The following is a 19,366-nucleotide window of genomic DNA, read 5'->3' as shown; positions in this document are numbered from 1 at the left end:
TGTGGAGATACACTGTTTATGGATTCAGTTTGGATTAAAAAAAATTGACAGATTTTAATATACATCAAACAAGTTTGAATTTCTTCATATATTGGAATGTTTTTGGATTTGTTTTATACTGTAAGAAAGTAAAAAAATGGGAATATAAATTATACTGAAGTGGATTACCTATAGAAAATGATTCCCTATGTTCTAGATCACTTTCAGTTTTATACTACAGTTTAAGTTATTATTCCTTTATTGTGAACTACTTGGATACTATTGTACCCGTAGAGGTCAGATTTAGCCACATAAAGCAGATAAACTCGACAAACGGGTTACTTTTTGCACATTTTAGCTCCCCACCCACAGGGGGTGCTAGGTGAAATGCAGATGCCGAGAGCCATTCGAGCACGAACGGAGCTACAATTGAATAGCTCCATTTGGGCGCCATCTAGTGGCTGCTGGCAGGAAAACAATTGAATTCTGCCCTATCAATGCCACCCATCATGCTTTGCAAAATGTATGTGCATTGCTTTTGTTACCCAAAATCACACGTAGATCAGCAGAAATAAAGTTGGTACTGGTTCTATTATAAAGCTTTTAAAACATCCCAATGTAATTTTACTGTTTTCTACTCACCCATAATGTAATAAGACTTTTGGATATTTTTTTTGTTAATTAAAGCAAATAAGGTGGGAACTCACACAATTATATTAATCAAAATAATGGGTCAAACCAATGGCTTTAAAAAAAACAAACAACAAAACACAAACAGATACACATACACCACATTAAAAATAAAAATATAGAATCACATAGGGGGAGATGTATCAAATCTCAGAGAGATAACACAGTTTGAAGTTGTCTATAGAAACCAGCTTCTGTAATTTTATAGACTATGCTAGATAAATGATAGCTAGAAGTTGATTAGTTGCTATGCGCAACGTTTTACTTTATCTCTCTAGAAGGTTTGATACATCTCCCCTTAGTGACATAAGAAATATAAATAATACAGAAAGTCAAAAAGATAAAACAGTGAATTATTTCAGTTAGCTATCAAACTTTGTTTTTATGTATATTTGCAGGTAAATTTGCTGTATACAGTATGCTCTAAAATTTATTTTGCTCCTGTTTTATAATCTTACCTGTCTGATTCCTTTATGTTTTAGCTCCAGCACGTGCAATGTATAGTTTGTCCGACGTCCCTTCTCGTTAAACTGGACGTTTCCAGACAACCCTTCCATTCGGACCTTAATAAAAATACCACAATAAAAAACAATATAATAAAACATATTTTCAACTGAAAACAAAGTTCATTTTGACAAAGATTTTCAATTTAGTTTTAGCCTTACTCACTGATGCCCTTTTCAGACACAAATCCCGGCAGTTATCCGGCATTTTAGGCCGGGTCATTTTGCCGGTCTCTGCCTGACGCCCCCTTTCACACAGAGAAGCAAATTACCGGGTCAAGATTTTCTATCAGGTAATTTGCGGATCAAGATGGGTATTTATTTCCTCTGTGTGAAAGGGTCAACCCGCGTCGAAAATTCCCAGGTCTCCAACCCTGGTAAATTCTTGGCTCCAAGTCCCGGGTATTTCAACCTGGGTTGACCTTCTCAAACAGAAAAAGGACCCGTGTTTTTTGACAAATTACTGGGTAGAACTTCTTCACTCGGGAATATAATTTTCTGTGTGAAAGGGGTATTACTTGAAAATGCATTTGGTTTAAAGTCACATTTTTGTCTTTTTCTTTTGCTTCATTTTAGTCAAGGTTTAGTCAGTGGATCTCAGTTTTCATTTTAATCTAATATTATTCAATGTTTTAGTTATTACGTATGCAAACAGTTTAATGATACTGTAATAGATTTTGCTGAACTTTTACCTAAAATGTTCCCTTGAAAAGCTAGCATACCTTTAACTATGTGTTTAGTAAACTAGGCTCAGCAGGCTGAGAATGTGTTACATACTGAGTCTGACTTACCATAGTGCTCCCATATACAAATGAATGCCCTAAGCTTGTAAGAACTAACAAGTAGAATACACAATCCTATTTCATTCACAAAAGGTCATATTTATTTTCTGAAACTATCTAGAACATTTAATTTAAAACCCTACTTTCAGTATTTATTCCAGTGTCATTTGACAAGAATTTTAAATTTTGTTTTAGTCTTAGCTACTTTTCTTGCTTGGTTTTGGTTAATATTTAGTCAGTGAATCTCAGTATTCATTTTAGTCTAATTTTATTCCTGAAATAAAGTGTAGTCGACGACTACTTTTAGTTCAAATTTTCGTTGACAAAATTAACACTGAAACTATCCCCTATATTTTATACTTATCTACTATTAGTATAGATCTGTTTTATGCAGGTTTCCCCTTACATACTTGCTGTAGTGCTCTCTGTATATCTATTCCTTGCCCCCATGGAACAGCGGGGTTGGCCAAGCATTCTCCGGCATTACCACGACGGGAGATGTCTATCCTTTGTTTCCTCAGGTTCTGGAAGGCTTCATACATTACACGGACACCATCGTAAGTTAGCGCAGAGGTGTACTGCACAAAGGAAATAGGGAGTATTAAATACCATATGCAACACAATAAAACTTGTAAATGCAGTATATATATTACACATTAGCACAAACTTTGCGATCCCCAGAGATTATTTTGTCACAAAAAATCTCTATTCATATGAACTATCTGAAAGTCTAAAGCTGGGTACACACTGGCAGATATATCTGCAGATCAATCAATCTGCAGATATATCTGCAGATGGTACACACTGACCAACCACCACTGCCATCTGCAGATATATCTGTTGTTCGGAACATTGGCCAATTAATCTTTCCTCCATACAGTGGCAAAAGCAGAATTTCTAGAGGGGGGTTTCCAAATGCAGTCCACAATCTCCCACTTTGCAAAACATTGGAGCAAGTGTGAGAGCCTGGGGGAGCGGTAGAAGAACCTAGTAATGACCCTGGACATTAATGTAAACATTGGTCTTTTTATACACTGTATACTGTATGGAATATAGTATTCATATTTAAAAGTATAGATAGTCTATAGTATAGGCTGTATCAAACATATTTAAATAATATAAATACATGGTCAGGAAAAGGTTAAACATACCATAATAAATAAATACACAAACATAACAGAACCAGTACTGCCACTTTCTAAGCACACATACTTCCACCTCATGGTAAGGCGTCTATCTCTTCTTCCTGATAGCTACTCTCTGGTCCAGTGCACTGATTGAGGAATCAGATACACACACATAGCAAACTCGGTAGAAGAAACTGCTAACACTGGGTATGTGCAGCAGCTCTGCTCTGTCCCTTAAACTGCATGATGTAGCGGTAACTCTAGTAATTGTACTATATACCAACTATATTGGCTTCATAATTTGAGCCACTTGCCAAGAGGAGGGGGCTTTCCGGGCAACCAGAAACTCCCCCTGCGTTTGCCAATGCCATACACACTAGCAGATCGTCATCATGAAATGTGCCAAATATTCCTGCAATTTACATAATGGGCTGGCCTTCCAAAAAGCACCCAAGTAAAGGATTTATGGCTTTTTCCCTGTTTTTTTCTCCCACTGTCTCTCTCTCGTGCTCCCTCCATCTCCCGCTGTGTCTCTCTTCCATCTCGCTACCTCTGTCTCTCTCACTGTAGGCTAGTGGCGTCGCTGTGGGCTTGATGTGCTATTGAAGGCCTGTTGTATTTCTGCATTGTTTGTCGCCAGCTTTCCCCATTGTCCCCCTTTGTATGTAAAGCGGAATATGACTGAGTCTCTCTTATCTGACACTCAAACAGGTCCTTTCATTTGCACAGTCTCTGCCGTGGGCTGTGTGCGCACGAGGACATAGCGCTGTTATGTGTACCCGACTGCTGGAAGAACTGGCAGTTCGTGCTCCAGAGGGATCCTTTCCCTGACTCTCAACTATGAGTCTTATCCAATTTTACTTATCTATATTTAATTAGCTTTTCATTTTATCACTGAAGTTGAGGTTTATGTAAGTGTAATTTTTAAGAAACCCCCCTCCCCCTAACCGGTGATCACAAAGCAGCAGCACCTGCATCAATACACCCCCACCCCCAATGGCCACAGTACTGGCACCAATTCCCCTCTGATAGGGATGGACATCGGAATCCGATGGTTAGCAACCATCAGTGGGCCTAATTCAGACCTGATCGTAGCAGCAAATTTGTTAGCAGATGGGCAAAACCATGTGCACTGCAGGGGGGGCAGATATAACATGTGCAGAGAGATTAGATTTGGGTGTGGTGTGTTCAAACTGAAATCTAAGTTGCAGTGTAAAAATAAAGCAGCCAGTATTAACCCTGCACAGAAACAAAATAACCCACCCAAATCTAACTCTCTCTGCACATGTTATATCTGCCCCCCCCCCCCTGCAGTGCACATGGTTTTGCCCATCTGCTAACAAATGTGCTGCTACGATCAACTCTGAACTACCCCTATGTTTTCAATCCGATGGAAATACTTTTTTCATAGAATTGCGGGAATCTGATGGTTTCCAGCCATCGGATGCAGCTTTCCATGGCTGGGATGTAGTTATGTGACTGGCGGCCGGTCACAACACTTCCCCCTACATCCCGCCCCCTGAGAATCCCGACAGTCGGCATGCCGACTAGCAGGGACTATTCCCACTCGTGGGTGTCCACGACACCCATAGAGTGGGAATTGAACCTGCGGTCGCCACCGAGCCCGCAGCGTGGAGAGCGCAACGAGCTCACGAAGAGTTTGTTGTGCAAAGCGAGCCATGCAAGGGGACACGTTGCACTAATTGGGGTTCCCCGTCACTTTACGAAGAAAACAACACCAAAAAAAAGTCCAAACACCCTTGTTAACCTTTTGACCTGTCGACCTAATGACCATGTCGACCTTTTGCCCCTGTCTGGCAGCCGCAGCGACGGCACTGCGAAGACCCAGTCAGGGGATCAATTGCTGCCAGGTGACGCCTCTGCTGCCAGGACCATTGGCAACAGGGGCAAGGCAGCTGAACACGAACGGGGCAGTTGGGAGGCTGCTGTCACTCACTGCTCACAGAGTTCTGGCCATGCCCCCACAGTGATAAAAATGGGGGCGTGGCTTGCAATCGAGGACCTCCTGTGAAGCCACACCCCTTTTACATAGACCTTGCCCATTTTAGCCCGCAAGAGAGTCCCTCTTTACCATCTCATTGTTTTTTCAACAGTATTCACTAGAGAGGACCCAATTCAGGGACTGACACACAATCTCAATAATGAGAATATCCCACTGATAGGTACTTATTTAAGCGAGGAAGTAGTCTGTGACCGATTAAAACATTTAAAGATAAATAAATCACCAGGGCCCGATGGTATTCACCCAAGGGTTCTAATGGAGCTTCACTGTGAACTGGCAAAACCGATATCTTTGATCTTTAAGGATTCAGTTATATCAGGTATGTTTCCCAAAGACTGGCGTATAGCGGAAAAGTAGTGCCTATATTCAAAAAGGGAAGTAAAGCTGAACCAGGTAATTATAGACCAGTTAGTCTTACATCTATAGTGGGGAAAGTATTGGAAGGTATTCTAAGAGATAGTATTCAGAAGTTCCTTGAAGTCAATAAGGTCATTAAAAGGAATCAACATGGGTTTATGAAGGACAGATCCTGTCAAACCAACTTACTTGGCTTTTATGAAACAGTAAGCGCAAACCTAGATCAGGGTAAAGACGTGGATGTAATCTTTTTAGACTTTGCCAAAGCGTTCAATACTGTACCACACATGAGACTTATCTACAAGCTACAAGAATCAGGACTAGGAAGCACAATATGCACTTGGGTCAAAAACTGGTTAGATAATAGGGAGCAGCGCGTTGTGGTTAATGGATCTTTTTCAACTTGGACTGAAGTGCTAAGTGGTGTGCCGCAAGGCTCAGTATTAGGACCGCTATTGTTCAATATTTTCATTAACGACCTAACAGAAGGTCTAGAGAGCATTGTGTCAATTTTTGCAGATGATACCAAATTGTGTAAGGCTATAAATACAGAGGAGGATGCCGAGTCTCTTCAGAACGACTTAGTTAAATTAGAAGCATGGGCAGCCAAATGGAGAATGCGCTTCAACACAGACAAGTGTAAGGTAATGCACTGTGGTAACAAGAACAAAAATTACACCTACCTACTACATGGGGTAAAATTAGGGGATTCTGTACTGGAAAAGGACTTAGGTGTCCTCATAGATAGCAAACTAAGCAGTAGTACCCAAAGTAGGACTGCAGCAAAGAAGGCTAATAAGATATTAGCATTCATAAAACGGGGTATTGATGCTAGGGACGAGAGTATTATACTCCCGTTATATAAATCCCTAGTGAGGCCACACCTTGAATACTGTGTACAATTCTGGGCACTGTACTACAAAAAGGATATCCTGGAGCTAGAAAAGGTTCAGAGGAGGGCGACCAAACTAATTAAGGGCATGGAGACGATGGAATACAAGGAAAGGCTTGAAAGACTAGGCATGTTTACATTGGAAAAGCGGAGACTAAGAGGGGATATGATCAGCATCTACAAATATATAAGGGGACAATACACAGAGCTTGCGTGGGACCTGTTTTTGGTTAGATCAACACAGAGGACTCGTGGACACTCGCTCAGGTTAGAGGAGAGGAGATTCCGCACAATACGGCGTAAAGGCTTTTTCACGGTAAGGACAACACGTGTTTGGAATTCCCTGCCTGAGGGAGTTGTAATGGCGGAATCTGTCAACACCTTTAAGAATGGGTTAGATAAATTCCTAATGGATAAGGATATCCAGGGGTAACATAGTATCTGAGGTTGAAAAAAGACAATTGTCCATCGAGTTCAACCTATTTGTGGTGTCCTATGCATGATGATTTGACTAAAATTTCTGACTGATGCTGCTGTCAGCCATTGCATTTTATCCCTATTTATAGTAACTATAATGCATGACTATGCACCATACCCCTGGATATCCTTATCCAATAGGAATTTATCTAACCCATTCTTAAAGGTGTTGACAGATTCCGCCATTACAACTCCCTCGGGCAGGGAATTCCAAACACGTATTGTCCTTACCGTGAAAAAGCCTTTACGCCGTATTGTGCGGAATCTCCTCTCCTCTAACCTGAGCGAGTGTCCACAATTAGGTTGAACTCGATGGACAATTATCTTTTTTCAACTTCAGATACTATGTAAGATGTTGGGAGGTATATGATTGAGATAAACAGTGTGTTTCCAAACGGCTGTTGTTTGCTTTATATAGGCATACATAAAGCAAAATTCGTAACAGCGATGCCATAGCTCTGTTTATATATTTCTTTATGTGCTTCATTTCAATTGTAACTATAATTTTAATTTACATTTTATATTATATATCCAGTCATGTTTGTGCCCAAGAATTGTACTAAACGATGATATTATTTGTGTGTTGCTGATCAGCTATTAAGCTTAATTAACCATACACCTGCATTTCTTGTTCAGTATACCACACCTTTACAGTGTGATTAATATGGCAATCTCATTGGTGGACACAATGGGGGAGATTCAAATGTTTGAAAAGTTGGTTGGGTGTCTGTTTTTTCCTGTCTATTAGATAAGAAAAAACAGACACCCAACTGTTCAAACATTTGAATCTCCCCCAATGGATTTATGCCTGGGATGTGGGGACATCTTCTGAAGAAACCGTTACGTCTAAACAATGGAGAAACGCGTCAAGGTTTTGACAGCTCCTGCCACTAGTCCGGATCTATTATCCATCACCTATCTATGGAGGTATCTAAAAACCACTGAAAGTCCCACCACAGCCGCTCTCCCCCCTCCTCTGCCACTCTACCCGCAGTGCTGGTTACCTGATGAAAGCTTCCTGCATACAAGTTACTATAGTTACCAGTCACTCAAATGGTCATCGCCACAGCAAGCTAAACACATCGATCCTCCCTTGTGAACAGCATTGACATTTGGCAGAGACCTTCGGCACACTAATTAAAGTGCAGCAAATTACCTGGGAGCTATTCAACAACAGCGGCACACATGCACTACAACGAAGTTGGAGGTCAAGCATAGCGCTGGTCTGTGTGGTGGGTACATGCAACACAATGGAAATCTATCATTGCAATTACTAACTGCACTTACTGGGGGATATTCAACTGTTTGAAAAGTCAGTTGGGAGTCTGTTTTTTCCTATCTAATAGACACCCAACCGACTTTTCAAACATTTAAATCTCCCCCACTGTTTCTAATGCTGCTTTCAGATCGCAAATGCCGGATCCTACCCGATAAGAGAAACGTGTCCTTACCGAGTGGGATACGGCATTTGCTCTCCTCTGCTGGCTTTCCGACCCGGCAATATACCGGGTCGGTTGCCATAGCAGCGGGGGGGCGCAGCACGGGCAGGGGTGGAGGCGGCGCTGGGAGATGAGCTCATCTCCTGCGCCGCCTCTCCCTATGCTGTGAATGGGAGCCGTGTCACATCGAAACGGCTCCCATTCACACTGCACCTGACCCGGTATTCAACCCGGTAATAACCCTTCTTTTTAACCGGGTTGAATTACCGGGTCAGGCGACCCGCTAATTCGGCAAAGGCGCTTTCACATCGCACACTGACCCGTTTCGACACGGCAATATGACGTGTCGATACTGGGTTATTTGTGCGATGTGAAAGGGGTATAAGTGAACAGGGGAATCTGATATACTGCCCTGTGGATACAGGTGTTTATATATCATAATATTGATTTAGAATCTAAGTTTTTGGTCAGATGGACTATGGTGGTTATACAGTACAGTATGTATGGTATATTGATTTTAACATATGTATTTTTAACTTTGTTTTTGTTAAGCATTAAAACTGTTATACATTATGATCTTTGCGCTCTCAGTTTTATATACTTACTTTGTTTTTATCTTATGGTAATGTTCCAGATTACCTCTTGGGACCAATACACAAAGTGGAAAGCTGCTCAATCAGATTGTAATGTCACTCAGGTGCTAAAAGGGGAGGGGTAATTCTGTGTAGGAAAAAAAACTGTGTTCCCTAATGCACAACGAGTGAATAATATTACTACATAATAATAGTCAGATAATACGGAAATCACTCGGTGTGCATTAGGGAACACAGTTTTTTTTCCTACCTCTTGGGACCAGCAGATCTAAATTTGGAAGATCAGCATATACTAAGCAAAATTTTTGCGCCTGATATAAATATATATATATACACAATATATTTATTTTTTTATTTCATATGCTAAAAATGCAGGTGGGTTAAATTCTTAGCACAGTTTGCCAGGTGAAAATTCTGGTTGTCTATTAGATGGTTAAAAAATGACTTTATATGTAGCAGACTAATATTCCAAAACAGTAAATAATTCTACAGATTTACAGCATTATGTAAATGGAAAGCCATAGATGCAGCCAAACTATATTTCCCATGATGCTCAGCTGGACATACAAACAGTAATAGAACATTGCCACCAGTGTGGAGTAAAGTTTGATCAATATTGGCCCCTAAGTATTCCTAATGTTTCTTAAAGCTATTAACTATTATGTAATATATTGTTTAATACATATGTTCTCTATAAGCTATGGAAATAAACAACCATTTAGACAGGGACGGTGTTACACTTCTGTCTGTGCTCCTATTAGGCAACTGCTTTCCACTCTGACCCAGCAGTAATTAAGCATCACCTGCCCTGACTGTCTGATTTTGACGGCAGATAAGAACCAGTTGGTCCATCTAGTCTGCCCGTGTACATGCACACACTTACACACTAGGGTTAATTTTGTTGAGAGTCAACCTACCAGTATATTTTTGAATTGTGGGGGCAACAGGAGTATCCAGAGGAAACCTACACAAGTACGGGGAGAATGTACAAACTCCACAGTTGGAGCCATGGTGGGAATAGAACCCATGATCTCAGTTCTGTGAAGCAGTAATGCTGATTGTGCTCAGGGCTGCTATTTTTTTACAACTGCTGAATCAACACTGTGTGCTTGTGGTTGTTCACATGACCTTAATCCGGCAGCTGACTGGGTGTTAACCCCGTAAATGCGCTCAGTGTATTCGATGCCTTGTTGGCTGCTCCTGAGGATTTGCTATGTGTTGGATCTGGTATGCGGTCTATAGATCTAGAGTGTCTAGATCAGGGGTGGGCAATTATTTCAGCTGGGGGGCCACTTACACTTTCCAGCGAATACTCGAGGGCCGCACAGAAAATATCGTGACCACGCATCGCGTCGCATGGTACCTAAAATGTGCATACAATCCTTCGATTTATCTCACAGATATGGTCGAAATCGAAGGATTGTACCTGATATCACACAAGTGTATGGGCTACATAACAGTTATCATCTTCCCTCCTGTCTATCCCCTCCCTTCAAGCATGTACCTTACTTAGGTGCACTTTCCAGAGCACAGAAGGTGCTGTGCCTGTGCTGCTGCATGTATTCAAACTGCCCACCGCACGCCACCCACATCCACGCTGAGGTTCTACCTTTGGCTCCACCCCCAACAGCGCATGAGGTCACGGTAATCCGGCCAGCGGTACCCAACGTGACCAAGCTTCCTCAGTGGCGCCGACGGCTGGGAGGCAATGCAGTGCAATGACAAGCAGCTCAGCCAGTCGGGCCGCTTGTCATTGCACACTGATGGGAGGTAGGGGGCCGGGCAGGTTCAGTTCGCGGGCCGCATCCGGCCCGCGGGCCGTACTTTGCCCACCCCTGGTCTAGATAGACAGTCAATAGGTCAAAACCAAATGGTTGACAAGCATTAGGTCGACATGGTGAAAATGTTGACGTGGTCATTAGCTCGACATGTACATGGCAACATTGCTTATGGTCCATGGGTACAAAAGGTAGACAGGATCAAATGGTCGACATGCCAATGGTGGACACACATATGGTCAACACAACATTTTAAGAGTTTTTTCATTTTTCACATCTTTTTCATACCACCCACGTGGACTACGATTGGGAATAGTAACCTGTATGAAGCATGGCGAGTGAAGGGAGCCATGCGAGCGGACGCACAATATTAATTGGGGTTCCCTGTGCTCCGACAATGAAAACAACATCAAAAAAATAATAAAACAGTAGCGTCAACCTTTTTAATGTTAAATGTTGAACATTTTCCATGTTCACCTCTTCATGTGTCCATCTTTCGTACCTGTCGACCTTTTTATGTGTCAACCTTTTATATGTCGACCCAATAACCATATAGACCTTTTGACCCTGTCAACCTTTTCACTGTCGACCATTTGATGTCGAACTATTGAAATCCATGTTACTCTAGCTCTATTGAACCAAAACCTTTGGATCCCAGCTGACTCCTGTACTCTTTGCCTGCATCTGTACAGTGTACTTCTCCTGCCTTCTGAACTGGTCTGCCGTGTATGCTGTCTGTATCATTTGTCCTGTTTGAGACACAGTCGCTGTAAGTCTACAAGACACATCCTCACTCCAATTACTGGCGAAAAAATGGACTATTATTATAATTTTATCCCTATGGTCATTATCAAAAAAATGACCAAGCCACATGTGTTTTTGTGGAAAAACAGGTCTCTAAGTGCTGATTTTAAAAGCTTTTGTTTTGCGTGCCTGAAGTCCAAAGCTCCACCACAACAGTCTTTCAGTAACCCCCATGGTAGGTTGCAGCATCTAAAAAGGTTGTTGGTTCTTTAACACTGTAGGGGGCCAGTTGCACAAACAGTGCTAAAGAAGGTACAATGGCCCTCATTCCGAGTTGTTCGCTCGCTAGCTGCTTTTAGCAGCATTGCACACGCTAGGCCGCCGCCCTCTGGGAGTGTATCTTAGCTTAGCAGAATAGCGAACGAAAGAGTAGCAGAATTGCTACTAAATTTTTTCTTGCAGTTTCTGAGTAGCTCCAGACCTACTCCTAGATTGCGATCAGCTCAGTCCGTTTAGTTCCTGGTTTGACGTCACAAACACACCCAGCGTTCGGCCAGCCACTCCCCCACTTCTCCAGATACTCCCGCATTTTTCCCTGACACGCCTGCGTTTTTTAGCACACTCCTGGAAAACGCTCAGTTACCACCCAGAAACGCCCCTTTCCTGTCAATCATTCACCGATCAGCACTGCGACTGAAAATCGTCGCTCAAACACCAGCAAATCTACTATGTTTTGTGTTAAATAACTTAGCGCATGCACTCTGCGTACCATGCGCAGTTAGCAATAAATCGCAGCATAGCGAAAATCGGCAACGAGCGAACAACTCGGAATGACCCCCCATGCACACACAATTGCCAACAACTGTGTTCCAACTGTGGCATACCACCAGTGGTGCAAGTATGCGGGTACGCTCGGGTACGGAGTACCCTTAAGAATTTGGCAGCGGGTACGCAGTACCACCTGCCACACAGTTTGCTATTACCACAATTATAATGTGCCACAAAGCAACAAGACCATGATGCTTGGCAGCATGACGGCTCCTCCCACTTTGTCATTGTTACTGGGAGTGCGACAGTGGCTGTAAATCGGGGGCATTACTATATATTTCTATTATACTGGAGGTATCACTATATATTTCTATTATACTGGATGCATTACTATATATTTGTAGCCTTGCCTCCAGATTCCCCCCCAAAAAAGGGGGCTGTCGTGTGGCCACGCTGCTAGTGTCATGTAGCCACTCCCACTAGCAGCATGTGACCACGCCCCCTCACAACATATGACCACGCCCATTTTTGGGCACTCAGTACCACTAAGAAAATATTTCTACTTGCAGCACTGCATACCACACCTCTCACTATCGCAGGACCTGATCAAACAGGCTGCAGGGTGCACCTTCCTATATTGTTCGTCCTGGCCACAGTACTGCTCTCAGTCTATGTAATGGCGCATTAGTTCATACCATATTGTCCTGGTCATGAATTTGTGGCATCAGCTCTGGAGTTGGTACCAGAGCCTTTTTCAATGACTTGCATTCCAATCCACCAGCGGCTGTTCAGTTCAAAAAAGTGTCAAATCTGTAAGGGGTGTCACTACAGAAATAAAGTCCACGACAACTCATCCATAGGGCATAACAGTTCTTAAGTTAATATCTTTCTTGGGGTTGTAGGCTGAGGACAGTTGTCTCTATCTCCACTGGTTTGGACCTACCCGACTTGCGGCCACCCCAGACTCCTATAATTGGCACCCGGAACTGCTTACTGCTGTGTATGCATGAACACATTGCTGACACACCTCCTGATTGGTGTCGGCTGATTCCCACTAGCCCATCATAATGGACAAGATCCCTGCACAGTAGTTGGCAGAGGGCAGGGCTTGGAGTCACTGGGCTCAGTCCAGGACAGCCGGAGAACCACTGGCGTATCTATAATGGGTGCAGTGTGTGCAGTGCACATGGGCCCCTGGGTCCAGAGGGGGCCCACACTGCACACACTGCACCCATTTCTTCTATACTTATCTTTCCGGCGTCCATCGGTGACTGTGTGTGGGCCCCTTCTTCTCCTGTAGCCATCACCGCCGCTGTTAGCGCACTGAGCGCTAGAGACTCTGGCACAGTGCCAGAGTCTACAGCGCATGCGCAGGACTCTGGAAAAATAGCGCGGTGGCCATTTTTCGGAGTCCTGTGCATGCACTGTAGACACTGGCACTGTGCTAGAGTTTCAGCGCTGACAGTGGCGGACAGCTGCGGTGACGGCTACAGGAGAGGAGGGGGCCCACACACGGAGTCTGCACATGGGTCCCCTCCTCTCTAGAAACGCTGCTGCGGAGAATATAATAGCATTTTGCACAATTATGTCTTATAGGCAAGAAGTTTATTGCTCAAAAAGTATATAAAAAGAGCAGGGGCGGATTGGGATCGAACACCAGCCTGGGAAATTTATGGAATCTGCCTTAATGGAGGTGGAGTCTGTTGAGGGGGATGGGTCTGTCAAGAGGGGCGGGGGGGGTCACTCCTTAGAGGTCCTGATTCTGAGATAGACACAGTAGGGGCCTCCTTTGCTTTACGTTACGCTAATGTTTACCTGCAACTTTATGCATATGCTGCTACAATGCCCTTCACTGATGTACATCCGTACGTCTGAATATACAAGGTCTGATATGCCCACTTTCAGTGTCTACGGACACTGCAGTCATGCCTTTAATCTACTTCTGATTTTATTGATTTTGCATTCTACAAACCCCTTTTTTTAACCTTATATGTTTCAGTGTACAAGGAGGAGGAGAACACCACATACAGCACAGTACAGGGAGTGAGCACACATTACATAAAGCACAGGCAGGGAGCACACACTACATACAGCACAGAACAGGGAGGGAGCACACACAGTAGCGGATTTTGCCACGGGCAAGCAGGACTTTTGCCCGAGGCGCCACCTTCCGGAGGGCGCCGCACCATGGCAAGATCTGCTGCTGCTGTGCCCCCCGCTGATCGCTCTGTCCCGCTGCCGCTGCCCCCCGCTGTGAAGGGAACTAGACGCATAGCGTCTAGTTTCCCTTCATGGAGAGGACCTTTACTGTGCGGTGCGCGATGACGTCATCACGCACCGCACAGCAAAGGTCCTCTCCACGTAGGGAAACTAGACGCGAGCGTCTAGTTTCCCTTCGTGGAGAGGACCTTTGCTGTGCGGTGCGCGATGACGTCATCGCGCACCGCACATCATTTCACTACTGTACAGGGGGCGTAACTGACCCCGCCCCCTGTATGAAACCACGCCCCCGTTGCCCCCCGGGGCGCTGGAAGACTTAGGACCGGCCCTGAGCACACACTACATACAGCACAGTACAGGGAGGGAGCACACACAAGTAGTGATATACCGACACAGGAGACCAGCGCAACAGAATCTGTCCCAGTGGCCAATCCGCCCCTGATTACATACATAGCCACCACATTACATACATAGCCACCACATTATTACACAAATACAGAGGCGGAACTCCCGGAGACAATGGAGGCTGCTGCCGCCGGGCTCCTGTCCTGCAGGTGGCACCTCTCCTCCACTGTCTCAAGACCTGTATTTGCTGGCTGCTGTGCTGCTACATGGGGGCCGGACCTGGACTTGTGGTGGTGTAGTAACAGGTCGCACGCAGTGGGTTGTGGGGGGCAAAGGGATGTGTCCCCCTGTCATCATTTATCATTCTGTTAAATGCCTGTACGCCCCCTACCAGGAAAGGCTACTGGCTGTCAGCATATCAGTCCTCCCCTGGGCAGCTACAATACGTATGTAGCCGAGCTCTGCCCACTCTACTGAATTAAAAATCATTGGCTTCCTGCACACGTGTGCCGCTGTGCGGTGCAGAAGAGCCAAGCAGCCAGTATGCAGCAGCTGCCGAGACACACATCAGACACAAGCTGGCGCTAGTCTGGGAGGCGGACACCCTGCACCGATGAGGGACAACACGGTGCAGCTGCACAACAGCCGCTGCTCATAGGAAGCTGCAGTCGCTGGACTGGACTCCCTGCCAGCCACCACCATGAGGACGCCAGTGCCGTGATGGCCTAGGTTCCCAGTAGGCCACGCCGCACCAGGCAGGACAGGCACACCCCACCTTTTCTCAATGAGGTGAGTATTCACAATTAATCCGTTTAGTTCAGTAGCAGCTGCATTCAGTGACAACTCCACAGACTTCCCCTGTAACCCTGGCCTGTTACTTTGCATACTGAGGATAAAAGGGGCCAGGAGGGTGAGAGGAGTGGGGTTAGTGACTGGGCTGCTGAGGGGAGTGAATGACTACTGACTGGACTAAAAGAAGGGCAGCTGGCAAACTTTGGCATGAGGGGGAAGGATGCTGGCTTAATGGGAGTGGGTAAGGGGTGAGGCTGATACGAGGGATGCATGAAAGGAGAGAAGCAGGCTGGAATGAAAGGTGAGGATGCTGATGGCATGAGGGGAATAGGAGAGGAGGTTAAATGCTGATGGATGAATGAATGGAGTGGGTGAGGAGGCTCAGGCTGGCTTAAGGGGAGTGGGTGAGGAGTCTGATATGGGGGTTGGGGGAGATGGAAGCTGGCATGAGGTGAGAGGAGGAGGCTACTGCTTTAAGGGGAATGGGTGAGGAGGCTGATATGGGTTGCATGAAGGGAGAGGAGGCTTACATAAGGGCAGAGGAGGCTGTATGAGAGGAGACTTACACAAGGGCAGAGGAGGCTGCATGCTGTTAGAATTGGCGAATGAGTCAAGAGATGGCTATGAGACTCAGGACGGAGATGATTGTGTGGCTGAGAGACGCAGGCGGGAGATGGTGTGGCTGAGAGACTCAGGGAGGGGTGATGGTGTGGCTGAGAGACAGGAGGTGACACAAGTCTGGTTGAACCTCTGTTGTATGATGATGACATTGGTTATATTCCTACACAATCAGGTATCTTCAGGACCATGTGATATCCTACATGAATAGTGAATACCAACTGAAGACGCCATCTGCCCAGGGAGGATGTTTCTTCAGAGGTTCCCCATTGTAAGAAAGTTGAAATCACCATACAGGTAAGGTGCATATGGATTATGGAGTAGAAAGGAATGCCAAAAGGTGGTGTTAGGCACACCTCTTCAATGGTGCACCGGCTTAAGAAATGTGTTGCGCACACCTATGGTGATGCAGTATCCGTCCGTGACCCTGAGGAGCCGAGTCGCAGAGCAGGGGGTGACTGCTAGTTTGAGACGGAGGAGCTGTGTCGGGATGCATTTATGTGACCCGCGGGGAGGAGACTGGCGGTCACAATACCGGCACCTACATCCCGAGCCCTCACTATCCCGACGGTTGGCATGCCGACCAACAGGGACTATTCCCACTCGTGGGTGTCCACGAAACCCAGAGTGGGAATAGAACCTGTGGCGAGCACCGCTCTTCACTGAGCCCGCAAGGGGCTTCGTTGCGTTGCCCGCCCCCCCCCATCTAAATGGCGGGATCCCACCGTCGGTATTGATACCACAGCAGCTACCTGCCATGGTATCCACAGAGACAGCTTGCAGGAAGCTGAATCTAGGGGAGCTGCAGCGCGCAGGCACTTTCCAGGCTTTTTAAGAGCTGGTCGGGTGAAGCCCAGGGGGGGCACCAACATTTATCTTTCCTCCGGGTGACTCGGGTGAACTTACGCCACTGCACAAATAGCACCACATAACACGAATAACACAATACATTACATTACACCGCACTACACGTATAGCACTTCATTATACAAATAGCACCACATTACATATGTAGTCACTGCATTACATACGTAGCCACCGCATTACATACGTAGCTCCCGCATTACATATGTAGTCACCGCTTTACATAAATAGGCCCATCATCATGGACAGACATTGGGCAGATATAGAGCTAAAGGACTTTGCATAAGAGATTGTCCCAGGGCTGGCTGTGAGTGCTGCCTGATCAGATGACATCCTGAGAACAAGGCACGTCCTGCTCCTGTCCAGTCCCCAAACCGTACACTGTGACCGGGGACGCCCTGACCATTACACCAACATTATAATGCAAATAATTTAATTAAAAATAACCTCTCTGCTGGGTCCCCTTCAGTGCTCAGTCGCCGCTGTGGACAGTTCAGTGAGAGTGCGGGAGCAAAGGTGGCGGCAGGTGCAGTGAACCCGGCTCTGACCATCGCTATGCTGCTGCTACCGGGCCGGGTTCGCTGAAGAGACCTTTGGCCGGGGCCAGAGAGAGGATGCTGCTGGGTTGGTTAACTTTCTCCAGGTCCCCCATTGGTAGAACAGCTTCACCACTTTTCATGGCTAGCGGCACCCGGAAGTCCTTTCTAACCTAACTTCCAGATTGCGTTCCAATGACCACAAGTACAGGAAGCAGTGTGAGCCAGCCCAGCCTGAGTGTGAATCGGCCTGGCTGAGGGGGCTATGGGACCAGCACATCGGAATCTGTCATGGTGTCCTGGTGGGCCAATCCGCCCCTGAAAGAGAGTAAGCCCCATTGCTAAAGGTGCTAGGGACCACACAGCATACAGATATTGCAGAAGTATTCTCCGTCCTCTCTGACAGTCAGAGGATATCTATCTACACAGGACTCACATGCCTACTTTTTCTTACACACAATACCACCAGGGGTAAATTCACCCTCGGTTTTTAACCAATCATGCTATCTCAAAAAATATAAATAAATAACGCTTGCATTTCAAAGGAGCTAACAACTGGATAAACAATTTTCTCCATTCTTTCATACAACTAGTAACTATCAATCAGATTTAGCAAATAACTTTAACAGATGTATAGGAAATTCTTGAAGACAAATTGATTTCACCCAAACCTACTGGACACTTTACAAAGAGACACACAGAAGTCTCCCTAGGGCACGTTTCAAAGGAAGTACTGTAAACAAAGTCTTGGTCTTTTCACATTAGGTCAGGTTAATTACCATATCAATTATGTGAGAATGTCTCAAGAGCAATTTGTTTCCAAATGTCAAAGCTTTTTAAAACAGAACAAATTATACTGTACATTCCTCAAAAGTGATTTTTTTTTTACTTTACATGTATTAAATTCAAAACTTGTTTACAGGGTCAAATTTATACACTCTGGGCCTGTGCACAGGAGCAGGCCTTACACACTACATCACTGCAGCTCAGGAACTGCTTTCCATTTTGTAACATATAGGGGGAAATGTAATAGGTTGTGAGAATCAGAAAGTGAGAGATTTTGGTCAAATTTTCCTGTTTGTTTAAAGTGGCAATCATTTAAATGGCAAAATCAACCTGGTTTTGCCATGTAAATGACTGCCACTTTAAACAAACAGGAAAATTTGACCAAAATCTCTCACTTTCTGATTCTCACACCCTATTACATTTCCCCCATACTCTTTAAAATACATTATATAATACATACTTTGTGCCTGGTGTCCTGGCTCAGTGCTGCACATAGAGTACATTTAATTTATAAGCACATAATGGGTGTTTAAAAAAAAAAAAAGATAGATAAAACTTGTATGTGTATTTTATGTATCTTATGTGTTACAGCCGACTTTGAGTGACAGCTGGTATGCCACAGTACTCCACCCAGGAATGTGTATGGTGTATGTAACATTATTTCCGAAGTTATGGGACAGGACGGAAAGGCGGGGCCTTCCCTGGCATCCGTAACAACTGGGTTCCAGCCAGGACAGTTTCCAGAGACCTGCACCACCAAACAAAACTATCCTGTACTGGGTGGAAATGTTCCTGCAAACAGGGTACGTTGCTAATCATAATTAAAGTTGACCACATGGAGTATGCATTGAACAATGACGGACACCATGTGGAGCATATACTGTAGTCGTGTGAGGACGGAAAAAAGTTTCAGTTACCTTTTTTTTAAACACCCTGTACTTATTTTAAACAAACATACATTCAGAAATAGCACCTGGGCTGGCACCAATAAGACCGCTTTCAGACCGCCGGAGGCGGGTCGCACATGGGAGCCTGACACAGGAGCTCCCAGGG

The 19,366-nt window shown here is 44.9% G+C and overlaps 1 protein-coding gene across 6 annotated transcripts in view; it reads right to left on the bottom strand.

Annotated features, from left to right (window-relative positions):
• GRIA1 (glutamate ionotropic receptor AMPA type subunit 1) overlaps positions 1-19,366 on the bottom strand; it is a 468,887-nt gene that overhangs the window by 117,666 nt on the left and 331,855 nt on the right. For all 6 annotated transcript variants that reach the window (XM_063928348.1, XM_063928349.1, XM_063928344.1 and 3 more), the window contains exons 7-8: positions 2,365-2,532; positions 1,128-1,232 (exon numbers count right to left, since the gene is read on the bottom strand). In XM_063928348.1, coding sequence (XP_063784418.1) covers positions 1,128-1,232; positions 2,365-2,532 — 273 coding nt within the window. The remainder of the gene's footprint in view (positions 1-1,127; positions 1,233-2,364; positions 2,533-19,366) is intronic.

This window comes from Pseudophryne corroboree, chromosome 6 (assembly GCF_028390025.1).
Source record: "Pseudophryne corroboree isolate aPseCor3 chromosome 6, aPseCor3.hap2, whole genome shotgun sequence".
NCBI lineage: Eukaryota > Metazoa > Chordata > Amphibia > Anura > Myobatrachidae > Pseudophryne > Pseudophryne corroboree.
The sequence above is the reverse complement of the archived record's forward strand: the minus strand, read 5'-3'. Positions and strand labels throughout refer to the sequence as shown.